The sequence below is a fragment of the Mauremys reevesii genome, linkage group 1, assembly GCF_016161935.1.
Source record: "Mauremys reevesii isolate NIE-2019 linkage group 1, ASM1616193v1, whole genome shotgun sequence".
Taxonomy (NCBI): Eukaryota; Metazoa; Chordata; order Testudines; family Geoemydidae; genus Mauremys; species Mauremys reevesii.
The window spans coordinates 63,128,379-63,150,806 of record NC_052623.1 but is presented as its reverse complement, the minus strand read 5'-3'; the positions used below and the strand labels follow the sequence as shown (position 1 = coordinate 63,150,806).

The window sequence follows — 22,428 nt, the reverse complement described above, 5'->3', positions numbered from 1 at the left end:
CCAGTGCCAAATACAGAGGTAAAATAACCTCTCTACTCCAAGATTCTCTTATTTATGCAAGCAAGGATCACGATAGCCTGTTAGGAAACAGCATCGCACTGGAAGCTCATGTTCAATTGAATACTCATCACAAGCCCCAAATCTTTTCCAGAGGCCATGATTCCCACCACAGAGTCCCACATCTTGTAAGAATGGCTTATACAGTGGAGTCACATCTTACACGGGGGTTAGGTTCTAAAGTCAGTGCGTCAGGTGAAAATTGCATAGAGTCAAAATTACCCTTGAAAATCCCTTAAATCGCCCATAAAGTACAGTATACTTGCATGGTTTTGTGTATACAACCCTGTACAGTAGTATGTATAAATGTATAATGTATATAGTAATGTACAGTATATAATAAAGAGTATGTATGCAAAATATAATTTTACATTACTGTATTTTTAATTACAGGGGTCGTCTGGGCTTGATGTCGACCCAGGAGACGGAGGTGACAGAGCTTGGGTGACGGAGGGTGAGTCGTAGATTAAGTGGTTGGCTCTGGTTCAGCTCAAAAAGTTGATTGCGCAGGCTCATCTGCTGCTGGTTGTTTTTTCCTTGAGAAATAGTGATCGACAACTGTCACTGTTGTCTCTTGAGCTGCTCAAACATTTCTTATACGGTCTCAAATCGTCCGTAATACTACGTGTGATTGAGGCTTTGTTCCATAGAGGAATCGTATTCAGAAATTAAATCATTCAAGTGTTTCGCTGCTTGGAACACTTCAGCAATTTTATGAAAATTCCAACTTGCTGGCTCTTCCTGTTCATCATCATCTTCTGTAGACGATTTTATCAGTTCCTCTAACTCAGGGGTAGGCAACCTATGGCATGCGTGCCGAAGGCAGCATGCAAGCTGATTTTCAGTGGCACTCACACTGCCCGGGTCCTGGCCACAAGTCTGGGGGGCTCTGCATTTTAAATTTAATTTTAAATGAAGCTTCTTAAACATCTTAAAAACTTTATTTACTTTACATACAACAATAGTTTAGTTATATATTATAGACTTATAGAAAGAGACCTTCTAAAAACATTAAAATGTATTACTGGAACACGAAACCTTAAATTAGAGTGAATAAATGAAGACTCGGCACACTACTTCTGAAAGGTTGCCGACCCCTGCTCTAACTCTTCGTTAGTCAATGTTTATCTATGGCTTTCAATTAATTCTTCATTGACATCCTTGAGGAAGAAATTGAAGTCATCATCACCTACTTGCCTGGCCACCTGAACAATTCATTTCACTTTGTCAATGGTCGGGAAACCTTTAAAATCATTCACACATTCTTTCCATAGGTTTCGCCAACATGCATTGACTGTTTCAGGCTTGATTGCATCCATTGCCTGTTTAATATAAGTGATGCAATCGGTAATGTTGAAGGACTTCCAACACTCAATCACATTAAGATTGGGATCAGCATCCATAACGCTACATATCCGTGAGAACTTGTGTACATGGCCTTGAAACAGCAAATCACGCCTTGGTCGAGAGGATGGAGGTGGTATTAGGGGGGAGAAAGAGGACTTCAACATTGTTATGTGCAAACTGGAGTGCCGCAGGGTGGCCAGGAGCATTGTTTATGATCAGAAACACTTTAAAGTCAAGTCCTTTCTCTTCGAGGTACCGCTTGACCTCCAGAATGAAACACTTGTGGAACCAATCCAGAAATAATGCTGCCATCACCCAAGCCTTTTTATTTGATTGCCAGAACACAGGCAGGAGATTTTTGTTCTTGCCTTTTAGGGCATGGGAATTTGCAGCCCTGTAGAGCAAGCCCAGCTTTATTAAACGCCCAGCCTCATTGCCAAAAAACAATACAGTCACATGGTCTTTAGCTGCTTTGAAGCCAGGGGCTTGTCTTTCTGATTCAAAATGTAAGTGCGGTTGGGCATTTTTTTCCAGAACCACCCAGTCTCGTCAGTATTAAAAACTCGTTCCGGAAGATAGCCCTTTTCTTCTATTATTTTCTTTAATTGTTCGGGGTAGGCTTTTGCTGCCTCTTCATTGGCAGATGCAGCTTCACCAGTAGTCTGTACATTTGAGGTTGAAGCAGTTCCTAAAACTGTTAAGCCAACCTTGGCTGGCTTTGAATTCCTTCTCATCAGAAGGCTATCCCTCCTCAGCAGGAGGTTTGAACAGCGCGTAGAGGCTAAGAGGCTTTTCTCGCAACGTGTTGCCATCAGTAGGCACACGTTTACGGTTCATGTCTTCCAGCCATAAGTTTAATGGCTTTTCAGTCTTCATTAAAGTCTTATCACGCACCTGGCTCGTCACCTTAGCAGTTATTGGAGCACTTGATGCCACGGCTTGACGAATTTCTCTCTCTCGAATCTCGATGGCACAGATGCTAGATTTGTTGCAGCCATATTTACGTGCCACGTTGGAGACTGACATAACATTTCTCAATAAGTCCAACACAGCCAGTTTTTCCTCCAGCGTTGAAACAGATCGCTGTTTCTTCGGCTAAGCACCAGATGAAGTACTTGGCTTGAGTTTAGGGGCCATGTTGTATGAAAAATACGTATCTTTGAACACTAGAATCACACTCAGTACGGCGAGATGCTCACACTATGAGAGGCATGCGGGAACTGAGACCGACTGAGGGAAGAGCAGATTCACGTCTCCCATCTCATGCTCACTCCAGGGCATATGTTCACTGAGTGGAATGGTGAGTGGAATCGCCCGCACTATTTAAAAAGTATCTTGTTGTTTTTCTTTTTTTTTTTTGCCGAGCGCGTATAGTTGAATTCACACAAGTTAAATGCATGTATGATGTGACTCACCTGTACTCTTCTCCTAGATGTATACATTTATCCATATTAAAATGCATGTGGTTTGCTTTTGCCCAATTTACCAAGTGATCCAGATCACTAGCAATAACCTGTCCTCTTTATTTACCACTCCTCCAATTTGTGTCTCATCTGTGAACTTTATCAGTGATGATTTTATGTTTTCATCCAGGTCACTGATCAAGGTATTAAAAAGCATCAGGCCAATCAATCAATCCCTGTGGGACCTTACTAGAAACACAACTGCTTGTATATGGCTCCCCATATACAATTGTATTTTGAAACCGATCAGTTAATCGGTTTTTAAACTATTTGATGTGCCATATTAATTTTGTAATGTTCTAGTTTTTCAGTCAAAAAGTCTTGTGGTACCAAGTCAAATGCCTTACAGAAGAGTTTTAAGTATATTACATCAACAATATTACCTTTATCAAACTGATAATCTCATCAAAAAATCATTACGTTAATTTGACAGGATCTATTTTCCATAAAAATATGTTGATTGTTAATCAACCCAATTACCTTCCTTCAATTCTTGATTAATAGAGTCCTCTATCAGTTGCTCCATTATCTTGCCCAGGATCAATGTTAGACTGACAAGCCTATAACTACCCAGGTCATCCTGTCTACCCTTTTAAATATTGGCACAACACTAGTTTTCTTCCAGTCTTCTGGAATTTCCCAAATCTTACTGCAAATCACCATTAATGGTTCAACAAACTCCTCAGCAAGCTCTTTTAAAACCCCGGGATGCAAAGTACTGCTAAAAATACTTCAGGTAAATATCACAGGACTAGCTAATACCAGATTACCTGATCTCTGGCCTCCTAACTTGCAAGTACCTTTACATATATAAATGTGTTTTTTGAAGAGTGATTTTTACAATATTTGTTGCATTTTTAGTAGTAACGTGTCCAGAACACGCAACACAAACTCACCTAAATAAGGGCATGTCTACACTTACCTCCGGAGCAATCGATCCAGCAAGGGTTGATTTATCACATCTAATGAAGACGCGATAAGTCAACCACCAAGCACTCTCCCGTCAACTCCGGTACTCCACTGGAGCGAGAGGTGCAAGCGGAGTCGACAGGGGAGCAGTCTACTTACCGCAGTTGAAGACACCTTGGTAAGTAGATCTAAGTACATCGATTTCAGCTACGTTATTCATATAGCTGAATTGCGTAATTTAGATTGATGCCCCACCCAGGGTAGACCAGGCCTAAGAAACTGTGCCGACTAATCCTTCCACCATGCCCTTTGTATATCTTTAAACGCGCCCCCCACTTAGGTTTAATTTAAAAGCAGAAACCTATGTGCTTCATAAAGCGAGCATATAACTAAATCAAAAGAAATGCAGAAAGTCTCAGCAGAACACCAAGGAAGTTTTTCCCACAGATAGCGGAGGGACATTGCTTAGGATTTTAATATCTTCCCCAGACTCCTCGCATCGATGAAATGCCATGTATAAGGTTAACATTTTGTCAGTTATTTTTAGTAAAAGTCACGTACAGGTTATGGGCAAACAAAAGTTCATGAAGCCCACAGAATTACTGGGTGGGGAGCTCGCTGTGGGGGGACAACTGAAGCCCAGGCCCCAAGGGGGGAGAAGAGATCCCAAACCCCAGTCCATGGGGGACGGTGAGGAGGAGTCCAGCTGGAAGCTTCTCTCTCCCACCAAAGCAGCTGGGACCTCTAGGCACCCTTTCCTCAACCTCCCACAGCACGGGGGGGGGGGAAGCTAAAAATGCCATGGAGGTCTCTGAAAGTTACAGAATCCGTTACTTCCTCGACCTCTGACAATCTTACTTAACCACGTACTAAGGAAGCTGACAAAAAGGAGACCCAATTACACTAGGTCTAAGTTGAGAATATGAAGCACAGTTTCACTACAAAAAAGAATGACACACACTACACGGTCTTCATCCTAACACTCTTGTATAAAAAGTGCACTGAACTGCCTGCACAAAGCTAGATGTGCAAATCTGATCAGCAAGGATCAAGCTGAGACCAATACTGAAAATGTTTAAGGAGGAACAGAGATGTGCAGATTCCTACAACATTCCAGCAGATTTAAAAAGAAATACTAACAACAACAAAATAAACCTGTGGTGGCTGAAACACTTCAAGCGCGTACCTGTACTTTCACCCCACCATCACAGATACTAGGGAAAGTTAAGACAAATGAGAAACAAGAGAAGGTGCAAGTACCCAATCTAACCATAGAACTCAACTGAAAGGACTATAGTTGCTTGTTATTTAAACTACATTTCCAAATTAAGATAGTGTTTTCGTTATAACTTAACTACACACCAAGAAACTGCATGAAATGCTATAAGACGCTTTGGGTGAAGGAAGTATAGCTATAATTTAACCTTTTTTGTATCTGAATACAGGCTGTCTGAACAAGTCTTCTAAGGGTACGTCTATACTACCTGCCCGATCAGCGGGTAGTAATCGATCTATCAGGGATAGATTTATTGCATCTCGTCTAGACGTGATCAATCGATCCGCGAATCAACACCCATACTCCGCCTTGGCAGGAGGAGTAAGTAGCATCAACAGGGGAGCCGCAGCAGTCGACTCGCCGCCGTGAGGACGGCCAGGTAAGTCAAACTAAGATACGCAGTAGCTGAAGTCAAAGTATCTTAGTTCGATCACCCCCCCAGTGTAGACCAGCCCTAAGACTATCAGTTGCCTTTAAGGCAGCTATTCTTAATTGCTGCAAAGTCAAAACTGAAGAAAAGAAATATCCTCTAAAGAAGCAATACTTTTTATACACAGACTTTTCAGATAGTTTTATTTCAGAGAGGAGAGTTTAAAATAATCCACATCTGATTAAAAACTGCATTTCTTGGGTATCCTGTAGTCATAGGCATAATTTGAGTTCTATATTGGGGGGAAGGGAGGGCACACTCCAGTCAGGCCAATGTCTGAAAATTGCACTTTCAAAGTGCTTCAGGTTGGGCACACAAAAGTGCAGTCACTTCTTAAAACCTTGTCTAAAGAGTTCAACATCAAAATAAGATAAATTTGTAGTTAAAGAATTACAAGAGCTTGGATTCTTTCCAAGAGGAAAAGCTATTATTGCACACAACTGAATGCAACTTCATTCTTGTTCTTCTATAAGAATAAGTATTTTTTCCTGAGAGGACTACACTACCAAAGCTTGTTATACCACCAGTGTCAATCTCCATCTGAATGTTAAACCTTAGCTGCCTTTATGGAATACCATGCATGCAGCATTAGGATGCATTCAGTAGTAGCAGCATGGTCCACTAGTTTTGTATGCTCTGAGAATATGTTTACAGCACAAATATTTCACATAAACTAGTTTAAGTCCCACCTTAACTACTATTCAAAAACTGTTTTGAACTCCTAACTATATAGGGCATTAGCATGAATACTGCAGTCCACGTTTACAATGAAAGAAAACTCCAAAAAGCATTAAGAGAAATTTGAAGCCAGCCCCCAGTAATTTGCATAAAATTCACACCATGTAGAGGGCTCCCAGATCCAGTGCTGAATATTAGGGCTGTCGATTAATCAGAGTTTTAATCGCATTGTTAAAGAATAGAATATCAATTGAAATGTATTAAATATTTTTGGATTTTTTTTCTACATTTTCATATACATTATATTCCGCACTGTAATTGAAATCAGGAGACATTGTAAACAAGCAGCAGGCAGGATTATCTCCTGCAAATGTAAACAAACTTGTTTGTCTGAGCAATTGGCTGAACAAGAAGTAGGACTGAGGGGACTTGCAGTCTCTAAAATGTTACATTGTTTTGTTTCTGAATGCTTTTTTTGGTACATAGTTCTACATTTGTAAGTTCAACTTTCACGATAAAGAAAGTGCACTACAATACTTGTATCAGGTGAGCTGAAAAATACTATTTTTTTTTTACAGTGTAGATACTTGTAATAAAATAAATATGAAGTGAGCAGTGTACACTTTGTATTGTGTTGTAACTGAAATCAATATATTTGAAAATGTAGAAAACATCCTAAAATATTTAAATAAATGGTATTCTATTATTGTTTAATCATGATTAATCTTTTTCATCGCTCCACAGCCCTGCTGAATATGCTTGCAGATGTTTAGGTGCCACAGTCAGTTTTTACTACATTTTTCAACGTACCATGTTAGTGCTAGATCCTCTTACTGTATATAGTTGGAGAAACTTTAGCAGAACCCCTAAAACAGACATGTTCTGTGCAGATTCAAACTACCCATCTAAAAAATTCTATAAAGAAGGTACTTTACCAACTCCTGATGCATCTTCTACCATAGGGTTTATTTCTACCATGGTGGCATCATATTTCATGAAGAGATTATATATCTTGATCATATTATCTGCTGCTTCATCCACCAGGTTAGGGGGAAATCCCATTTTCTGGGCCAACTGAAAGTAAAACACAAAGTATTCTGGTACTCAGTTTATAACATTAGGCATTACAATCTTTTATAAATAATTATATATTACTTATACATTTAATATATAATAATTTTATATGTAAGTATTATTATTATATATTACTTGTATAGCTGTGTTTAAAATAATATATAAAAGTCTAGCCTGTAGCGACAGAACTTCACCTACCCTGAAGGGAGTGGCTCCTGACTTTTGTTTTTTTAAAAACAGTCAATTGCATTTATCCTACAAGGGACAGTGAAATTAAGGCTCCCAGGCTATCCACTGGGCTAATTTAAGTACCCACATCTGGAGCTAGATTTACATTCTTTATTGTAAACTAAACACTACATTAAAATATCTAGTAATAACTTACTAATAATGTTTGGAAGTATCAGTTTTCTTTAATCAGCCAAAAGGCTGTATAAAATTTACTAAGTATATTTACAAAAGCAAAACTCCCTCTTTAAGTATGATTGTGTGGAAATGTACTCTTTAGTACCCTGACAGCTTGTTCCTTTTTGATGCCTTCCACAATATCAATGGGTTCCTTAATTATCGCATCAGGAGTCTCTGCAGCAACATCTTCAATGTTAACACCACCATGAGAGCTGCCTATAAGTACAGGACCCTAAAGAAAGAAAATTTCAATGTAAGACTTTTGTATCATTCACTATGTTAATTCTTTCCACAAATATTTTAAATAACCTCTTGTTCTCAGTATGAGATTCTTGGCTTTTGGCAATCCATTAAAGTTGTCTTTTATTCTCTTACTTTTGCTATCTTTTCATTCAAGATACTTATACAAGACTTTTATGATATACGATCATCAAAGAAGTTTTCCAATTCTAAACCCTTATACCAAAAGGAAGCTTCTCCTATCTTAATGTCACTATTTATACTGTGGGAAGAACATACCATACTGGCTTAAAGTTAGGAGAAAAAGGCAGTTATACAATGGTACATCACACCCTGTGTATCGCTTCTTCTAGTTACGCTGTCAGTGAACCTGAGAACAACCTTCATTTTCTTCATAGTTTACCACACTCCAGCCTCTGAAGGTAAATCGAGGTGTGCACAGCCATTTGCAATAGTTGTTGCACTCTAGTCCTATTCACAGTGGATCATAAGCCTTGATAACTATAACCACCTCTGAAAACTTGTCACACAGTGCTTGACTGTTCAGTGACATGAGTTAAGTGGTGTCAATACCATTTCATGGTGCATAAAATGTGTCAAAAAAACCACTTTCACAATTAATCCCAGAGGCACCAAAAACCCAATAGGCATGGAGACTGAACAATCCTATGACCCTGGAAATGATCAATCAAGTTCAGGGTTGAGGTATGTTTGCTCATATGAGTAAACCAACATTCACTGTCTCTACACGTGCAGTACTTGTTGCATGCATAATGAGAGACTTCCACTAGCTAAACTATTAAGTCAGTATTTCCAATGAGCACCTAAGTAGGGTTTAAAAAACATACTTCACAAGTGTAACTTCAATTACAGTGGTAGACAGCATGGTTGTTGCGGCATTGGATAGGTTTATTTCTTTTTTTTAATAAAAAGAAAATAATCACGGATGCCCTTCTTCCAAAAGGAAGGTTCTAGAACCATTTCTTAATATTTTGACAACTACATACTGAATACAGCTGCAAGGAGAACTACAAGTGCTTTTGAAAACTTTCTGGCATAATTACAACTCAGTATCATTAGAGCATAGAAGTATTAGTTTTGCTTAAGACATGACAAGTACATTTCACTCCTTCAGCTGCTTCTGCCCGCAAGGGTTTTATTTTTTGAAGCAAGACTTGACGCTATCAGAATGCATGATATACACCACAGAATCCTCATATTTGGGTTTGTTTTTTTTTTTTTTAAACTCTGACAAGTCTAGGAAAATATGTATGGTATTAATTGGGTGCTGATAATCACCCATCACTAGGAGAATTCTTGTGCAAAAAACAAGAGTCCCCAAAATTTATAAGCAATAAACTAATTACCAATGCAACCCCGTCAACATAGTTTTACAAAGTCAATCATGAAAAGGCCATCTACTTTGGTTAAACTTATCATGGCTGAAACTTGCGTGATAAACACCCTTCCTTGAACGATGTGAAATTTTTAGAGGATAAAATATAGCTGTGTGTTATTTTAATGCCACCTTGTGGCATAAATGAGGTAAACATTTTTAGCCATCCCCTTGGCACTCTTATATAGAAATTAGACAGCTCTGGATATCATGATAAACCAGTTTAGAGATTTTTAGGTGTTTAAGATCGAATTGTTGGACAGTTTCCTATGAAAAGGAAGAGGCCCCTGAACCTAAGAGGAAGAGCAGGGGGAAAAGGAGTAGAGAGAATACAAGTTAGACTTATCAGTTCACCGACTATGCCTGATTTGTGTACAAGTTCTAAATCAGAGAGCTGGTATTGTTTCCAAAAAAGTTCTTATAACATTGTAAGTGAGAGTGAGCTACAGAATTTACTGAACCATCCGCTTTGCGGCCTTTCTAGCATTATTGCACCAACCAAGAAAGCTGGCAGAGGCCATCTGCTCCAGGTCTGAGCATTAATGATGTAGCTGTACTTTGTACTCACAACAGAAATAAGCCTAATAGAAAGGAGTAACCTGGGGAGAAGGTAGTTCTGGTGTACACATCACCACCACCAACTGGACAGTCCCACGGTTTGTGCAGGACTCAGCTGCAACCACACACACACACACACACCCCTACCCCTCCAGGAGGCATCAGTATCCTTAAGATAAAAAGGAAGGAGCTTTGCTTGACACTAGAGTAAATAACTTCTTATAAACGCTGCAATGGATCACCACCACCGAATTACAAGTCACCCTCACTGGGCTAGTGTAATTTTAAGTTAAATGCTCATCCTGTATCTATGCTGCTTGTAAATTTGATTCAGCCCTCTATTGACCAGAAGGCATCTTCTTTCCTGGGGTGTTTCCTGGAGTGAAACCATGCTGATTTATTAATTTTGTTCATATATCAGGTAACTTACAAACTTTATTTCATGAAATGTGAGGTACTTAATAGACAAATCAACTAACTCAAAGAAAATCTGCTGCACACATTCCTTCTATAAAAAATTAAGAATTGGGCACCTATACAACCAGAGTCACACAGATGACTTCAAGGAATGCTTCTAAGTGTTCAGATCTGAATTAAACAGGAACAGCCTAAACATCCATTGTGTAGTAAAGAAGAGGGAGGAAGGCAAGACAAACATGCAATAACCTGTACAAACATATTAAGTTAAAACTTACTGAACTAAGCTTGTGGGCTTGCATGTGTCCATTGTATTAAAAATACAAACATTTATATCAGTGGTCACCAACCTAGATCACGATTGACTGGTTGATCCTGGAGCCTCTACCAGTCGATCACGATCGCCAGCTCCAGCGAGTCTAAGACAGGCTCCCTGACTGCCCTGGCCCCATGCCCCTCCCAGAAGCAGCCGGCATGTCTCTGCAGCCCTGGGTGGAGAGGGAGAGGCGGCTCCATTGCACTGCCAGTGCCCCCACCCCCTCCATGAGCTGCCACTGCCCTCGCCCCCCAGCACGGACTCCACAGCTCCTACTGGCTGGGAACTGCAGCCCGGGGAGGAGGGAAGCAGGTCTCCGCGTGCTGATCACACCCACAAGCACCATCTCCACAGCTCCCACTGGCCGCAGCTCCCGGCCAATGGGTGCTGCAGAGTCAGAGGGCAGGGGCAGTGGCGGCTCACAGAGGGGCCGCAGAGACATGCCAGCCACTTCCGGGAGCAGCGTGGGGCCAGGGCAGGCAGGGAGCCTGCCTTAGCCCCACTGAGACGCTGATCAGGAGTTGCCAGTGGTAAACGCCTCCCAGTCAGAGCCTGCATCTCGCACCCCATCCCACACGCCACCCTCTGCCCCAGTGCAGAGCCCCCTCCTGCATCTAAACTGCCTCTGACCCACACCCCCTCCCACAGCCCACCCCCCTGCCCCACTCCTGGGCCTGCACTCAAACTCCCTCCTAGAGCTTGCACCCCCTCACCACCTCCTGCACCCTAGCCCCCTGCCCCAGGCTCAGCCCGGAACCCCCTCCCACACTCCAAACCCGGGCCACAGCCCAGAACCTGCTCCCCCTCCCGCACCCCAACCCCAAGAAAGTGAGCGAGGGTGGGGGAGAGCAAGTGATGGAGGGAGGGGGGATATGGAGTGGGCAGATCTTAAATTCAAAAAGTGATCTTGTGCATAGAAAGACTGGAGACCACTGGTTTACATACTATTTTTAGATTGTATGTAACTTCTCTAGAAGGAGGAGATATGCTAATATAATTTCTCCAGTTATCAGCGGTTTAAAAGTCAGGTCACTCACATGTCTAAACGGACACAGACACTTGACTTTGGACACCCATTTTTTAAAATCTTGGTCATCTTTTTGCTCTGCAGCTCTTTAGACAGATATGGCTGGATGTTTAAAATTAATCCCCAGCACTTAAAATTAAGTGTGGTCAAGGAGACAGAAATTAGATCATTTCTCTATCCAACTGCAATCATCAACTCTGCAGTTCAGAAATGTCAGTACTACAGATATCCAGTTATGTAGCATTCATTTAATTGCACTGTGCCACAGCAAATTGCTTTGGTAGTTGAAGTGTTTAAAAAGCATGCAATCCAAGGTCATGCTACCAAACAGAAGGTTAAGTTCACGTACAACTCTATAAATCAGTTTCAAATACAAATGTGACCCATGTGAAGAACAGCAGTAATAGTCTTTCAATTCCAAATATACCAAATTCATTTTAAGAGCACTATTTCTACAGTTACTCACTTGAAATGACCTTTCCATAGTTATTGCAAAATAGTATTCTCTCCTGGGATATCTGCGCTCACAGATAAATACTTGATTGCATATCCTGCCCTTTTCTCCTGTCTGCTTGGTAAACAACTTCTTTCCAATCATTTTGGAGGAAATCTCTTTTGCTTCTTCTGGACTAGAATAAGAGAAGCTCAGAATGTGACAAGAGAAATGCTGGAGTAAAGAGAGTAGAATGAATTAATTTAAGTTCTGTATATTAGTCTACAGTAAAAATATGTTCTTACCTAGTTTATATCTTCATAGTTCACAAGGCATTTTAATCAAATTAAAATTCCAAGCCATATAAATGGATTGAAGATATTTTCAATTTACCTGATAATTTAGAAATACAACTTACGAAAAAACTATTTTCACTCCGCCTTTGAGGCCACCTTCAAAGGTTCCTTTTCCTCTACCACCAGCTAAAACCTGAGCTTTTACCACAAGGTCCTTTGAACCTAGAATTAAAAAAGAAACAAAACAAAAAAAAATACATATGCCAGAATTTGTCAATCATGTCTCCTAAATTAGTCAGTAGCATACCCAAGGCTATTTTCAGTTTTTTTCCCTCCCACAAGATAGAGCACAGATTATTGAGATTAAGATGGCAGAACTCTCACTTACGTTATTTAATGTTTTCCCTTGACAAAAAAAATAAATCAGGCTGATGTGCAAACAAATCTAGGAGAGCTCCAGCTCAAGAATGCTGGATTTTGGAATCTAAGTCTGTACTTATAAAATGTACGACCTGACTTTTGGTTTAGTTAGTCATTCAATCATTCGTATACATAATCTAACTGATTAACATTCTCTCAGATCTCAGTACTATTTACATCATTAAATGTCAACACAACTTTTCAAGCCATCATTAGCCAGTATTTTCTTCTGTGTGCAAGAATCAATAGCTGCATGCATCCACCCTATGCACTATCTTGCCCGTTAGTATACAACTGAGATACTTTCTCAAGTTAGCTTCCAAATGAGTAGTGTTCGTGCAATCAACTAAGGCCCCAATCCAGCAGACCACTTAAGCACATGCTGGAATGCTTGGCAAAAGTCAGAGCCTAAATGAATCTACCAGTTTTTGAGAAAAACTGGAGAATGAGCAGTATAACTTTTAGGCTGTCAAGCTTCTTAATTCAGCCTAAATCAATTATAGGTCTACACTACAGACTTCTGTAGGCCATGGTATATCAGTCAGGGGTGCAAAAAGAGGTGACCCCTGACTGACATACTTCTGCCAGAAGAAGCCATTGGTATAGATCAAGGGTCTCAAACACGCAGCCCCAGCCCGCGAAGTTACTTTCTGCAGCCCACAAGCTCCTCACAGTCCCTCACCCCTTGCCCTCCCCCAGCATTTACCTAGAGCGGCTCCAGCCAGGTGCGCACCGGAGGCAGGGCAGGCTCCCTGCCTGCCTGCCCTGCCCCCACGCTGCTCCCTGAAGCAGAAAGAACGTGGGGGAAGAGAAGTGTTGGGGCGTGTGTTGATGTTGCTTCAGCCACCGCCCCCAGCAGCTCTCACTGGCCGCGGTTCCCTGTTCCCGGCCAATGGGAGATGCTGGGGCGGTGCCTGAAGCAACAGCAACACACGCCCCTGTGCCCTTGCTCCCCCACGTTGCAGCCACTTCCCAGAGCAGCACAGGGGCAGGGCGGGCAGGCAGGCAGTGAGCTTGCCCTGCCCCCAGTGCCCGCCGGGCCAGAGCCCGCCCCCCAAGCCCCTCCTGCAGTCGAATCCCCTGCCCTGAGCCCCTTGCCGCACCCTGCACCCCGACTCCCTGCCACACATCCCTCCTGCACCCCAACTCACTGCCCTGAGCCCCCTGCTGCACCCCACACCTCTCCTGCATCCCAACCCCCTTCCCTGAGCCGCCTGCCGCACCCTGACCCCCGCTGCACCCCATATCCCTCCTGCACCCCAACCCCCTTCCCTGCACCTGACCCCCTGCCCTGAACCCACTGCCACACCCCTCCTGCACCACAACCCACTACCGAGCCCTCTGCCGCACCCCTCCTGCACCCCAGTCCCCTGCCCTGACCCCCTGCTGTACCCCTCATGCCTCCTGCACCCCCTGGGGGCAGGAAGGGGGCGGAGCTGGGGTGGGGATTTTGGAGAGGAGGTTGGAAGGGGGGCAGGGAAGGGGCCTCATGGAAGGGGTGGAGTGGGGGCAGGGCTGAGGGCAGTGGTGGGGAGGTGTCAGTAAAGCGGCCCTCGGGCCAATGTACTCATCCTCATGTGGCCCTCCTGGTCACTTGAGTTTGAGACCCCTAGTATAGATGCAGTTACACTGGCAAAACTGTACTGGCAAATCCGTATACCTTGTTTTGTTCAGAGGGTGGACACACTAGAAAAAGCTATACACGTGCAGCTTTGCCAGTATAAGCTGCATCCATACTTGGAACATTTTGCTAGTATAGTATACAAAGTATAGCATCCCTAGTGTAGACTCAACTGTAACCTTTAGGAAGATACTTTAAGCAGTTTCCACCCTACCCCCAGAGATAACATAAAAGGCCTTATCTACACTACACATGCTTTGCTGGTATAGCTACACTGGCAGACACCCCCAGTGTAGATGCAATGTATAAAGACAGAGCCACTTTTTCTGCCACCATCTCCCAAATGACACAAGCTATGCTGACAAAAAGAGTGCCTCCACTGGGGCTTTTGCTGGCATAGCTATGTCGGCTAGGGTATGTGTTTTTTCCCACCCTCACACCCCTCGCCAGCACAGCTAAGCCAACAGAACTTTGTGATATAAACCTGGCCTTCTGGGGACCTGTTCCATGGTTCTTTGTGCTGCCATAAGTTAAGCTCATCTATGAATTTTTCCCCCCAGTGAATAGTGGGAGAACCTGTCTACGCTTTCTGGGAACACAGGGTTGTGATGGGGAAAATTTTGGAAAGGCAGTGGAGGACTAGCAACACTCAAATTGAACTAGCCTACTATCATGCATTGGCCATGGCAGCTGTTCAGTTGTGCTAACCTGAGCTTTAGCCTATATCCAACAGGCCAGCCAACTCCAGTTAAAAGTCATTATCAAGTTGAGTTTGTGCACGGTATGTGGACAGGGCTCAAGTTAGAAGCAATAATCTAGTTATAATTTGAGTTAACTATGCAGTGAAAAAGTATCAGTAGCCAATCCCCAGAACTTTAAAAAAAAAAAAAATAGGTACGCCTCTACCCCATATAATGTGGTCCTCGGGAGCCAAAAAATCTCACCGCCTTATAGATGAGATCGCGTTATATCGGGTTTGGTCCAGTACAGCATACCAGCAAGAGCCAGTAACCCGTGCCAGACTGGACCAGCTTCCCTGGCAGTGATTTAAAGGCCCTGGTGCTCCAGCTGCTGCAGGGAGCCCCAGGCCCTTTAAATCACCACCAGAGCTCTGGCAGCAGGGCTTGGGCAGGGATTTAAAGGGCCCAGGGATCCCTACAACAGCTGGAGCCTCTAACCCTTTAAATCACCACCCGAGCCTGGCTGCCAGAGCCCTGGCGGGGATTTAAAGGGCCCAGGGCTCCCCGCTGCTTTACTGCGTTATATCCAATTTGTGTTATATCGGGTCGCGTACTATCGGGGTAGAGGTGTATAAGTAGCTTTCATTAAATTACCTGTCACGATCAATCTCTTTGGTATAAAATATTTGAAGACAGTTTATGAGTTAAGATGTGAGTACATGTAGACTACTATGACCTTTACATCCAAGATAATTATCTTCACAATCCTATTCCATTTTCATATCTACTGAATGTCATATAGATTAGACCAGGGGTTCTCAAACTTCATTGCCATGACCCCCTTCTGACAACAAAAATTACTACATGACCTCAGGAGGGTAGCGGGGGGGAACCAAAGCCTGAGCCTGTCCGAGTCCCACCACCCGGGGAAGAGGGGAGCCAAAGCTCAAGTCCTTCAGCCTCGGGTGGGGGGCCGGTACTCTGAGCCTTGCTATTCAGGGCTGAAGCCGAAGCTTGAGCCCCACCGCCCAGGGCTGAAACCCTGGGTAATGGGGGTCAGGCTTCGGCCCTAGGCCCCAACAAGTCTAACACCAGCCCTGGCGATCCCATTAAAACAGGGTCACAACCCATTTTGGGGTCCCGACCCACAATTTGAGAATCACTGGATTAGACTCATTTTCATAGAAGTCATGAAAGAAATACTTGGACTCTTATTATTCATGTTACCCTTCCATGAGACTATTCTGTCTTCGTGTAGTTGTACAAGCCTTATGTTTAGCATCAAGCATAAGGTAACCAGCCACCAGCTATAAACAAGATTAGTGTTCATTGGTCAATGATATTGCTATAAACTCTGATCTGCAAACAAAACAGACCTATCCAGTGGCCGATTAGCTACTGGGCCAATGGGGCCCCAGCCAACTGGGGGGCCCACAGAAAAATGGGCACCCTGCCCAGCGCTTGTGCCAGGGAGCAGGGTCAGGGGCTTGCCCCGCTCTGCCTGCCTGGTGTTCCTGCCAGGGGACTGCAAACAGATGGGGGCGGACACCCCCCCCCCCCCCCCCCACACACACACACACACTTGCTCTGGCCCAGGGCCCCACAAACTCTTAATCCGCCTCTGGACTCAAACACTACAACATACAATCTGTTACAAAGAACATGTTAATGGAGAACTGACCCAAAAAAGTTAATATGCAACATGGGTAAAAGAAAAGTAGAAACACGTAAAAAGGTAGGACAAAACACAAATAAATAAATAAATAAAAAGAGACATCCTTCCATGACAGATAGAATCCACTTGGGTGGCTTTATGAAGATCGGAAGTTATACTCATTTCACTATGAATTTTTCACAATGATGTATATTTGCTATTTTGATAACAGTAGAGAAATACTGCTATACATCAAAGCTCTTCAGATACTCAGTAACCAGAAGAGAGGATAATTTGTCAAACATCACAGGGCAACCCAATGGCAATGTCGGGAAGAGAATCCAGTTTTCTGGACTTCCAGTCCTGGGCTAAATCTGCAAAGCAATAGGTGCCTCCCTATAGATCAGGGATGGACAAACTTACTGACCCCCCAAGCCACATATGACAATCTTCAGAAGTTCAAGAGCCAGGGTGCACCTGCCGGGGCTGGGGGCTTCAGCCCGGATCCTGTGTGAGGTGGGGCTGAAGCACCGTGACACCCCTGCCCCGCAGGGTTGAAGCCCCGAGACACCCCCACTTCCCGCAAGGCAGAAGCCTCTGCCCCATCACCCTGCTGCAAGGCAGAGGTCCTGAGCTCCCCCCTAGCAGACTGGTAGGTGAAGAATGGAGGGGAATGTGGGGGGCTCCGCGAGCTGCACTTTAATGGTAAAGCCACATGAGCCACAGTTTTGCCACCCCTGCTATAGACGTTTTCAGGCATTGTTTTTGATTGACACCAATATTTATTAGCTTAATTTCTCTAAGCCACTATGTTTACTCAAAGATTTTCTGCATATAAGCAGACAAATCCTGAATATCTAGAATTCTATGTTAACCCCTCTTTTTCTAGCCATCATACTTACTAGAACAAAAGCCAATATACTACCACAGCAGAGGTTGGTGCCAGCCAGAGAAAGTAGGAGGAGCAGGTCTAGCTAGAAACATGCAAACAATCTTTTTGTCCTCCCTTAAGTAGTTGAAAGGGACAGGTTTGGAGAACAGGAAATGGACACAGAGGAGTTTGTATGTTCCACTTTACAGGTATAAGCAGAAAATGAACCATTCAAACTTAAGCAACAGTGTTGTGGGCAGCTGTGGAGAGCACCAGAAGTATTTGCCCTTCTGAAATGCTGGCTAAAGAGAAAGGAGGATTCTTTATTAAAGCAGGTTTTGTAGTTTTGGATTTTTGTTGTTGTTGTTGGGTTTTATTTAAGTCTCTCTCCACTTGAGTAGAAGTAGACCCTGGAAAGCTGTCAGCCTTGGATTCAATACATTTCCAACAAATGAGCAGAGAATAAGTAGTGAGGAATCTGAGTTTATTTTTCATTAACGTTTAAAGAAAGCTTTAGACAGTGCAGTTATAATACATATATAAATTGAGACATATGTTATTGGTACATATAACCGCTCTGTCCACTCCTTAAGTATAACAAGCCATTTCAAATTTCAACAGACCACAGAGGAGATTTTCAAAGCAATTCAAAGGATTCAGTAGTGATGTGAAACTCAACTACTACACAAAATGAGAAATATACAGCAGAGTTTAGCTCTCTCTTGCCATGAAACATGAAATATCTTAATTCACTTAACCAACCTGTTAAGACTATTTCCAAGAAGCAGCAAGAAATCCAAAGTATGAATATAATTATAAGCTTCAACTTTTCTGTTCATCTAAGATGTGCAAACATCACTGCATGTAAAATTATGAGACTTTGCTATGTGATTGTTACTGAAATATGTTGCAGATCTGTGTAAAACCCACAAATTATTTTTTCAGGGCTTGTTTACACTGGCAAGTTTTGTCACCAAAAACTGCCTTTTGGCAACAAAACAGCAATGGGACTTTTTTCACGAAAAACACAGTTTTGGCAACAAAAAACTTCCACTCCAGGAGAGACTTTTCCTCTCCCTTTATTGTCCAGTGTAGACACTGCTAATTGTTTTGACGACAGAACTGGCTTCTGCCAGTATCCCACAATGCCTGCCCTGTATCAGAGGGGTAGCCCTGTTAGTCTGGTTCTGTAGAAGCAGCAAAGAATCCTGTGGCACCTTATAGACTAACAGACTAACAGATGCCTGCCGATTGCTCTGCTCAGTGTTTTAACCTCTGCTGCCCTGCAGGCATACACTCCTCTCCTTTCAAAGCTGCAGAAAGTATCTGTGCTGCTTTGTTTGAGGAACAAACAAAGAGCAAATCATTGGAATGCTCCTGATCTGCCTTGCACTAGGAACACAACAGCAAGCAGACGGCTGCTGCAGGAGGAGGCGGACAAACTGCTGTGCTGCTTTGCCATTCCTCAGCAGAGAGAGCTCACAGAGCTACTTGCGATGCTGCACTTGACAGCTGAGGGGGCTGTGGGAGAACTGGGAGAGAATCCCAAGATGCACAGCCATCAGCTCTTCCTTCCCACAACACTGCACAGTGGGATACGTACCCATGATGCATTGCTCACCCTGTCGATGATGGTGTCCCCAATGTGGACATGATCTGTTGACAGAGAGAGCAAGTGTGAACACACTCTGGTGATTTTTGTTTTGTTGACTTTTGGGTGTCAACATAAGTTTTGTCAACAAAACTTGGTAGTGTAGACAAGCCCTCATAGACAAAGGCACATTAGCAAGGTGCTAAAGGGCCATTCCTTGTCCCTTAACTGGCCTACCATACTTAACTGGCCATCCACCAGCAATGGAGAAGGTATAAACAAGAAATTTACATTTCATCCCAGAGACTGTTTGAATCTCATGCACACAGATAACTGTTTGTCTACAACCCAGGGGGGGAGGGATAATCCTCAAGAGAGGAGAAGGGTATAAAAAGAAGAGACAGTGACCTCCACATCACCCCTTTCCTCCTCTCATCCCTCTGCTCAGGGCATCAACAGATACTTAAAGCACATTGAACTGAGGGACTGGTCCCTGGCTGAAAGAAAATCCAGCCTGTTAACTGTTACAGCTCATGGTGAGAGAGATATTGGTCTTAAGTTCATTTAGGTAGTAGCTTGTGTTTCTCTTATTTCTTTTGTAACCAATTCTGACTTTTATACTTTATCACTAGGAATCCTGAAAATCTATTTTTCTCTACATGAAAAACTTGTTTTATTTAAACCATTGTGTTTAGGAACCTCTACTTAGGATGACAAGGCTGGTGAAGAATCATTACCCAGTGTTGGAATGACAGACTTACTATGAGCTTACACTGTCCAGAAGAATACAGAGCAGTGCAAGATGCAAATTTCTGGAGAACAAGAGAGTGGGTTTTTGGGGGGCTGAGAGCATGTCAGCATGCTGTCTTGTAAGTTCAGACAGCAGCAGACCTCCCTTCCCCTGCCTCTCTCTTACACACAGAATTCAACAGTAACGGTTGCTTTGTCTCAGAGCTAGCTGTCAGAAATGGAGCTTTCAAATGCCATATCCGCATTCCTTGGTGAGTTCAAAACAATGACAAGAGTGGCCATTTGATTTAAGGGGATTATGGGACGTTTCTGGAGGCCAATCAGAGCGCAGTAACACAACACCTTGTTCACACTGATGCCAGGGTGCTGTAGCCAAAGTGCAGCAAATGTTATTCCTCTCACCGAGATGGAGTACCAGCAGTGTACTAGCCGCGGAGTCAGCGCGCTCTACGTGCCTTGCCAGTGTGGACAGGTAGGGAGCTACTGCACCCGGAGTGCCTTTATTGCGCTGTAACTCGCAAGCGTAGCCAAGCCCATAGTTCCATTACATTTTTGGGCTCTAAAGCAGGTAAACTCCATAACGCCAAACTTTTGAAGAAACAATGTCAGAACCACCACACAAGCCTACTAGTTTCAGCGTTCCAAGTGATTTTCAAGTTTGTGGCAAAATATATTTCAGCCAGAGGGCCCAAGTGAGCCAGACGCTGGCTGTTAGTTCAGGCACCGGAATGGTGTGAGGTGTTTTAGAGAGCATAGTCCCAGGGATAAGTGCTCTGCAAGGCTTGGATGTATGATAGTGTGACCGGTAAAGAGCAACAACAGTTAGCATCTACACAATAAGGAGTGCAACTGTACATATGCTAAAGTATTGCGCCTCCACCCAAGGAAATTATGAACCTGTAGCTCATATTACAGTGAACAGGAAATGTCAGTGCAATACACCTCTACCCCAGTATAATGCGACCCGATATAACATGAATTCGGATATAAACGCAGTAAAGAAGTGCTCCAGGGCTGCGCACTCCAGCAGATCAAAGCAAGTTCGATATAACGCCGTTTCACCTATAACACAGTAAGATATTTTGGCTCCCGAGGACAGCGTTATATCGGGGTACAGGTGCATCAAGAAACCATTTGATACATCCACCTCTTATATTAAATTCTAATTTTATTACTACTTTGTCCTATTCCATTCCCCACTTATTTGCTGTATCCATCTGTTGTCTCCCATCAGATGCTAAGATTATGAATTTTCTGGGGCAGTTCTGGGCCTATTTATTATGGGTGTATATAACACCTAGAACAAGGCCTTGATAGGGGCCTTCAAGCACTAAAATATAACATAAAGTGAGCATCTACTTTTACTACTAAAATTTTATGCCTCAAGTAGTAGTTCTCTTAGTGCTTGTCTACATGGGAAATTTTTTCTAGTTATACAGGTATAGTTAAACCGTTGTAGTTATAGCAATGAAACTCTCCATAGGGACACACTTACAAAACAAAAACACATTTACTCTGGGGTCCCTCATTCATCTTATGCCATTTCCAAAGTGACATAAGTTAATATGGGAAAAAACACTCATACTGGAATAATATCTATAAAACAGTCATAACTATAAAACTACAGTGGTTTACATTTACACCCTACCTCATACTGGTATACCTTTCCATTTAAACAAGTACTCAAGCACAGAAAAAGCCACATATGCAACCTACAAATTTCAAAGTGAACAGACACTTTCATTAGTAGTTATAACATTTCTGTCCAAGAATCTCTCTAGGATTTTATCAACTTTAAAAAAGTACTTAAATACAATGGACTTAAGATCAGAAATTGTTCAGACAGTTGGTACAATGAACACGGACGAAAAGAGTGGCTGCCTGAAAGTTAATTATACTTAGATGCGATGTTACTTATACTTATATAAGATGTTAATTATACTTAAAATCTGAGGTGCAAGTACTGTTATATATGAATATCCACAGTTTATTAATGGGGAAAAAACTTCAGACAGGGACCAGCCCTGTCTTTATGTCTTGGAACGTTAATTTATTTGCTTATTTAGGAGGAATGAGGGAATTTCTAGAAAGACAAAACATAAAATTACTGGAGAATGTTTTTTAGTGGACATGTTTCACATATTGCCTCAGTGATTCTGTATCAGGTTAGCTTAGTTTCAAAGTGAAGAGATTTTTTTTGTCTGAATTCAAGCTGAGTTCTTTTCTGTTCGAAACAACGCTAGTAACAGACCCTGCAGGCCAAGTTCTGCCCTAAATAAACCTGGGCAACCCCATTGTCTTTACTGGGATTGCACTGGCTTAAGAGGGTGAGGGGGTGAATGGGGGGGGGGAATTGGCCCTGCAAATTAAACTTAATTTTGTACACATATGAACCAAAGTTGAATTCAGCTTGTAGTTCGTACATCAGTTGGTTTTGCATTGTAAATAGTAAGAAAATCTGACTCCCGATACCCAGGGAGATCTTAAAAGTTACTTTAAATGAGAACTGATTTTTT

General features: G+C 42.7%; 1 protein-coding gene across 2 annotated transcripts in view; it reads right to left on the bottom strand.

Moving 5' to 3' along the window:
• SUCLA2 (succinate-CoA ligase ADP-forming subunit beta) overlaps nt 1–22,428 on the bottom strand; it is a 67,721-nt gene that overhangs the window by 12,997 nt on the left and 32,296 nt on the right. For both annotated transcript variants that reach the window (XM_039530487.1, XM_039530481.1), the window contains exons 3-6: nt 12,448–12,547; nt 12,063–12,225; nt 7,746–7,874; nt 7,096–7,234 (exon numbers count right to left, since the gene is read on the bottom strand). In XM_039530487.1, the coding sequence (XP_039386421.1) occupies nt 7,096–7,234; nt 7,746–7,874; nt 12,063–12,225; nt 12,448–12,547 (531 nt within the window). The remainder of the gene's footprint in view (nt 1–7,095; nt 7,235–7,745; nt 7,875–12,062; nt 12,226–12,447; nt 12,548–22,428) is intronic.